Source organism: Drosophila rhopaloa, unplaced genomic scaffold, assembly GCF_018152115.1.
Source record: "Drosophila rhopaloa isolate 14029-0021.01 unplaced genomic scaffold, ASM1815211v1 contig_2, whole genome shotgun sequence".
NCBI lineage: Eukaryota > Metazoa > Arthropoda > Insecta > Diptera > Drosophilidae > Drosophila > Drosophila rhopaloa.
Window position 1 is genome coordinate 24166659 of NW_025335083.1, and position 6995 is coordinate 24173653.

General features: G+C 41.1%; 1 protein-coding gene across 1 annotated transcript; it reads right to left on the bottom strand.

Moving 5' to 3' along the window:
- Positions 1-2432: 2432 nt before the first annotated feature.
- Positions 2433-5633, bottom strand: LOC108053849 (nose resistant to fluoxetine protein 6). The gene is made up of 8 exons (XM_044460046.1): positions 5369-5633; positions 4929-5307; positions 4565-4626; positions 4030-4339; positions 3741-3957; positions 3490-3677; positions 2819-3290; positions 2433-2752 (listed from the first exon to the last, which is right to left on the bottom strand). The coding sequence occupies exons 1-8, from the start codon at positions 5592-5594 to the stop codon at positions 2537-2539; spliced, it is 2070 nt and encodes a 689-aa protein (XP_044315981.1). The 5' UTR covers positions 5595-5633; the 3' UTR covers positions 2433-2536.
- Positions 5634-6995: the final 1362 nt, after the last annotated feature.

Here is a 6995-nt window from a genome sequence, read left to right on the forward strand (position 1 = left end):
AAATTTTACAAAATTATGGCGAAACTTTTCAACAGTTTTGAACAATAAAAAGCAAATGGCGCTGGATAGAACTTGCCACCGGGCTGCCACGCCCCCCTTTGTTCGCCCCCCATTTTGTATATGGAGGGAACCGCACATTAGTAGTTAGTGCAAGCAGGCGGTGTTCTAACTTTTGAATAAATACAATAAGAGGCGGTGGGGCAGAGGTTCTCCCTGGGCGCCACTTTAGACAATGAAGCGTATAATGCTAAATATCGCTCTGGCAACCGCATCCAGCTGTCGCCCCTCCCCCTCCCCTCGTCCTTCGTCCTTGGTCCTTCGACCGTTTATGGTGTCTCTTCCAGCAACTATGCTGAATAATTTTGTACGCTGCGCGGTTTGGCAACAATTGCTTTCATTATGGAACATTTTTTGTTTGACTGGAGATGGGCAATTGGGGGAGGGGGTGTTTTCGGAAAGTTGGGGACTTGGGGGGCTGAGGGGGTAGCTCCACCTTGGGAAACCCCTTGATGTTGTTACATCTACTCCTCCTGCTGCGGTTGGGGCTCTGCCGTCGTTTGTGTTTGTATTTGCGTTTGTGTATTTTGTATTTTGTATCCTGCGGCCGCAGATACATTATCCAAAATTTGCATAAAATAAATAAATTAAATATGCCAGACATGCGGTGCGCCGTTGGTCGCCAGGAACAGCCAGAGCTGTTGGCCTGGCCCAGTCCACTGAAAGATAAATTTTGATTGATTTTATAAGAGTAAATAAATGCTATTTGTTTGCTTAAGAATGAATATAATTATTATATTTCGGAATACTTACTCTACTAAATGGAATTTTTTAAATGTTAAATATAAAAAAAATAAAATACAAATTTTTAAAGAAACATAGGGTTCAATGTGAACCCTTAAAAAAAATCCTTAAAAACTTCTGTCCCAATAAAATTGTTTTCATTTTTTTGGAGAATTTCCTATAAAGTTCATCCTTTAAATTGTATACACGAATAGTATGATTTTAGTTGTTTTAATGTTGTTTTAAAAATTCTATATTTTTGTAGATAAATTTAATTATTTCTTTCCATCATCTTATTTTCCTCAGTGTCTTCGATCTTGCTTCATTCCTTCACTTGGCCGTTCAAAGTTTTCATTTTATTATCACGCTGAACTAGAGAGCGGGTGGCGAAACGGGTGGTGTCCCTGAAGGGGCAGTATTTTTTGGGGGGGTCGAAGGACCCATCGAACAGCTGCAGCATTTTTGAAGTTGTCCAGGAGTCCCGGGACGATGGGGATGCTGTGCCTGGAAACGTGGCAAAAAGGCAGCCAGGATGCGCTACGTTGCGTTTGCTTGTCATGCTCCGTTGCGTGATTTTTGTCCACCCTCTGTCCTTGTGCCGCCCACCCAACGCCCACTCCTCCGTGCAGCCACCCACCCACTTGGTCGCTTCATGCACGAGTTGTTGTCCTGGCTGCTTTTTGGCATCCGCTGCCTCATAGAGCACATGGCTGTAGTCTGCGGCATTAACTTCATGCCGCTTCATTTTGCTGGTCTCCATTTTTTTTTTTGGTTTTTTTTGAAGCTTTGACTCCCTGAAATGGCCGCTACAAAATTGGTTCGTTTGGTCGCCGAAGGCACTTAAATTTTCCCTCCTGCGGCATTTGTTTTTGCTGCTGTTTTGGGCCGTTGATGTTGATGAGGATGGTGTTTTGCTGTTTTGGTGATGGCGGTGGGTTTGTTGTAGTTCAATTTGTGCGCTGCGGTTTAATGAAATTTAGTTGTTAGTTGCTGCACGTTTAGCTTTGCATAGATGTCCGACCCCGCACCGCCCCTCCCTATTTTAGATGGTTGATGGCATGGCGAACACCCGAAAAACCCAACGACCAATTTTCGAACGGATGGGCGGTCCACGGAGGCGTATACGTGATGTGGAATTTGTGTATGTTAAAGGGTAATTGTTGTGGGAAATGGGTCTACAATAAAGATATGCTGGGTTGGGAGCTGGCTCAGAGAAAATTGGTCAGAATTTGCTCTTGTGAAGCTGATTGAAAGGATTGTGATATATGAGCGGGGCGCATTGCTCATACGTGATGTGGGCCCAAAATTTATAGCTCAACATTTTAAATAATATGTATAATGTGAACGTGGAAAGAAAGGGATTAGTTTTGCCTTTGGAAGTTTATCTTTATTTCAGTCAATTAGCTAATTTAAAATATTCTTGAGTTAATTTAGCTGAGAAAATACACATAAGCTTATATACAATTGTATGTACATTTTACATCAACTTTACATTCTACATTAAGGCAAATTTATTTTGCATACTTTTGGGGGCTTCTTTTGTGCCATCAGATTTTAGGGCATGTTTATGTTTATATATCTAAACTGAAATGGGCTGAGCTTATAAATTATTAAAAAAATTTTAGCTTATAAATATAAAAACAAATTCACAGTTTATAATCACAATTTATAATCACATTTACATCGGTAATCGGCAGTGCAACTTAGTTGATAACTATGTACATCGTTTTAAACATAACAATTATAAAATCTTTGTTTAGGGGTCGACTAAATTCTGGCGGGAAATACTAGTGACTGGAATAGCGGTAAGTTGACTGGAATTATCTGCCTCTGGAGGTTGAGATTTGACTTCCGGCTTTTTGCGACTGCGTAGCAATTCCAATTCGAGGCGTCCCAGTGGTACCTCCACAAACAAATGCATGAACAAGGAGACGAGTAAGGTAATGCCAAAGTCCGACCAGAAGCGTAGGATCTTAAATAGATATAAAATAATCATTTACAAAATGCTTAAAAGAGTAAATAAGTTCAATCTACTTACAGCATCGTAGTCGGAGAAGTGCAGACTGGTCTTGATCCGCGCTATGTGAACTGTTTCCACCAAAAGATGCCAAATATAAAGGCAGTAGGAAATCTTGGAGAGGGGCTGCCAGAATGTCCAGCTTAGAAAGTCATTTATAATGGGAGCCAATCCATTCTGGCAGGCCCAGATGATCCAACACAAGGCCAAAGGCCAGGCAATCCTACTGCAGCACAGATAAAAGGCTCCAGCCAGCGGGCTTATATCCTCCACTCCGTCCTGGGTGTAAGGATACACGGCAAAGATCACAGTGGCCACCAAGGAGAGGGACAGGATCCATAATAGAAAAGCCAACCACTTTGGCAGGCGGCTCTTTCTTCCACCCTGGTGGTGCAAAAAGTAACCGAAGAGGAGTCCAATCAACCAAGGAGTGGCTCTGGCATGAGTGGTGTAGTAGATGAGCCGCATTTCGGGGCTATCGCCACCTAGGTTTCTGTGGAAAAAAGGATAATTAAATTAGCATAATTAACTAGCTGGTTTTAATAAAACTATATGGTCTGGAAAAAAGTCATAACCTTTTTTGGTGATATCGTAAATTGAAAAACGGGGAGAATAATTGTTAAGGCGATTAGATTTTCCCTTCATTTTTATGGACTTTTTATCTATATGGATCTTATATTGAATAGACTTACCCATGACGGTCGAACACCTTCAATTCCCGCAGCATAACTATGCTAAAGACGCAGCCAAAAAGTAGCAGAATCAAAAGAACAATGCCTCCAAAGGCTTTTTTACCCCATTTATAGAGGGCGATTAGCAAAAGAGGGGAGATGATATACAGTTGCATGTCTACTGCCAAATACCAGGAATGTCCTAAGCACTAAAATATGTTTCAAGATTATAAAAGTTTCAAATGCCATTTAGGGTGATTGGAAATACTTACCATTCTTCCTGGAGCGGCGTAGTTTTGGACATAGAGCAAAGTGGCCCACCAAGTATCGCTGCAGAGTTCTGATGAGCTGGTGAACTGCTTCCACAAAGGACCACTGTCCAAACGGGGAAAAAGTGTCATGAAAATGAGGACCGCCAAAGCCAAAACAGGAGTCAGTCGCACCAGGCGATGCAGGTACATCAGTGGGACATGGAGACGACCTTTAGTTCTGTATAATGGAAAAAGAAATAAGAAATAAACAATAAATACTAATCCCATTATTACAAATATCCAAACTCACCGCTCCAATTCGCGAAGTGTGGTTAAAACCAAAAGCAGACCACTAAGTAGGAAAAATGTGTCCACTGAGGTAGATCCACTTTGCATCACCATAGAGAAGGGTGTCTTAGCCCAGGCCACAATGTCATAGGAATTGATATTGGGCGCCAAAAGGAGGTACATATAGCCATGGCCAAGAATAATCCAGATAATGGTCAAGCAGCGAATTCCATTTAGACAAGGAATTACACGAGGCGAGGGCGTGCTCGAGGTCTTGAGCAGTTGAGGCAGATTTCGGCGAAGAGAAAAGGTTCCCAGTAGCTTGATCGAAACTATAAAGACAAATATACATAAAAAGTATATAATTAATATATAGAAATATTTAAATATTGTGCAAAGGTAGAACAAAAAACCCCTCAAAAAGGCCTTTTGATTTAACCGATTGCCATTTATATGTAACCCCTTATCAGAAATGTGAAAATCAGTGAATATATATATCCTTTCTTATTTTAAGATTTTAAAGCTACATAAACAGCATGTGTTTATATAATTCTCACCTTCGCCATAATCCAAAATGGTGGCCAGAAGAACCAAAGTGCACAATAAGATAAGAATGGAACTGAAAAATAAAACCAAAATATTATCACTTGAATGTGACCAATTGCAATTGAGTAAATTTTAGCCATCTTGAAAACAAACTAATTTGCTCGTTCATAATCAAAGCATAGTTATATACAACAATTTACAACAATTTACTTTTAGTTTGACCTTGTGTATTACTGCTCAACTATAATATTGATATTCAAAACAAGTCTAAGCACAAATAACCAGTTTAATGCAGTGCATATTACGTAAGTTTTGAGCAAACAAAGGCAAAGAGATACAATCTTTCTTTAATAAGTTATCATGTTCATTACTTACACAGCAAACCAATCTAGTCCATTCATGGGCTCTTTGTGGCTCAAAGCACAGTCCTGTTCCTGCACCAAAGTAGTTCCTGTGGAGTTCTCTCCGAACATGTCCTGCAGATGTCCTTGTAGCCATCGGCTAAGCTGTGCAGCACTACAAGATGAGGGTATACAGGTGCCAATGCTCAAAGTAAGGGCATCTGCACCTGCTGCTTCCAGCAACAGACTCTCAAATTGAATGCGGCTAAGACAATACTTGGCTTCGGCTTTTATGGTAATACTGCTGCCCAGGCTTTTGTTTAAGTCAAGACTCAGGCAGGATTCATAGTTGCCCATGTCCATAAAGTGACCATAAAGAAGGCCTTGTGGGAACTTTCCCCAGGCATCCAGAACTAGAAGAAGGTTGGGATATAATAAGTAAATGTGTAACTATTTTTTGGTCCAAGATCTCACCCCGCAAAGCTGGCAAGGACTTGCCCTCGGCTCCTTGAAGGAGCAAGCGAACCTCCGCCAGACAGGACATCTCCGATGCCGTCGCAGATTGGTTGTCATTCAAGGCCTGCTGCAGCACCTGGTAGCCAAAATTACTGGCCTGCATCCAAGTTAGCAGATCCTTTGAACTATATCCCTCGGCAGTGGATAGACCAAGGCCAAGGATCAGCGACAGGATCAGGAGCATCCTCGTCGGAATAGAGAGCGATGAGCTCGAGCCGCGCAGTTGCTTGAATACCATTTTCTGTGTGCGACGGCCGTGACGATGCGGTGATATTTATACTGGGCTAGTACGACTCTTACTCTGGCTCATACGCCGGCTGATATGGCTATTTCTAATCACTTCGTGAGGCTCTCAGCTCGACTGCAGCAGTCAGTCGTGCAGTCGTGGCTCTTTGATAACCCCTCTGAATGGGGTTTATCTGGTACCACACTTTACAGGGTATCAGCGGTATCGGCCTTAGCCATCCCAATGCGTTTACTAGCTAAGTTGCTGATATCTTAGTAACGTGCGAGTAGCGATCAGTGCGACGATCGCAAACAAATCGGTTCAACGACCGATATAGCAGCCAAATTAGATTCAATGCCACATGTGATGGGGGATGTCCGCTGCGATGACGATGAGCAACTACCAACTTTTTATCAACTCTCTCAGATTTAATTGAACGTTTTTTGAAGCGATATGGGGACTTTACAGCATCGCGTCACCAGCGCTTATTAACTTTAATTATAAGTGGAACTTGGTTGAAATTGCACTAGAAAAATATTTATGTGAATTACGAGTGTCAACTTGATGATGTTTCCTATTTAAAATTAAATTATTTAAATAATACTTATAAATATCTATCTATATTAAGATATGTTTGAGAACAAACTTTTGGCTTATTAAAAATATAATTTAAGATAAGTACTTAGCAAACTTTTGTTTTCATTTTAATTGTATTATAAAAACAAGAAAACCGGTCCCAAAGATATACTTTTGGACATCAAATATTAAAATGATGTTCTCAAAATAAAGTAAAATTTACCTTTCCCAAAATTGTTTTGTGTGTGGGAACTTCCCCAGCCCATTGGCGGGTTAACACTTAGGCACTCGCTTGACGATTGGGCCATTACGTCAGTTTGTTTTATTTTTCACAATTTTTCACAATTTGGGGCAACAACCGATAGCGGCTACTGGCGAACAGATCGGTTAGCGATACAAGAGGCACTACAAAATAGTCCCAATAAATTCGTCACTAACTGAAGTGGCTCACCTTGGCCATCCACTTGCTATTTGTAATAGTTTTGTAGTTCATGGGGGGTTCAATGAACCCACTGCCCTTGGAAAGGGCGCTACGGCGAAACTAACGCAGTCGAACCACCTGTCGGCATTATTGCGCAATAATTGCCGCATTCATCAATATGCGATTCAAAATTTGAAGTATTTTTAACTTTGTCAAACACTGTGGGTATTCCCAAGCGCTTCAAATTGTGAATCCGCTAAAAAATACAACAAAAATCAACGAGTTTGGGCGGTACACTTTCACTTCTGGATCGCTTGTCACGCATTTTGCCGAAAAAATGTAATAATAAAGATCTGGACTAA

Coding starts and splice junctions, on each gene's coding strand:
- LOC108053849 (XM_044460046.1), bottom strand. CDS start 5,594: ATGCTCCTGATCCTGTCGCTGATCCTTGGCCTTGGTCTATCCACTGCC. Junction 5,308..5,368: donor GTCCTTGCCAGCTTTGCGGG/GTGAGATCTTGG, acceptor ACCTTCTTCTAG/TTCTGGATGCCTGGGGAAAG. Junction 4,340..4,564: donor CATTTTGGATTATGGCGAAG/GTGAGAATTATA, acceptor TTGTCTTTATAG/TTTCGATCAAGCTACTGGGA.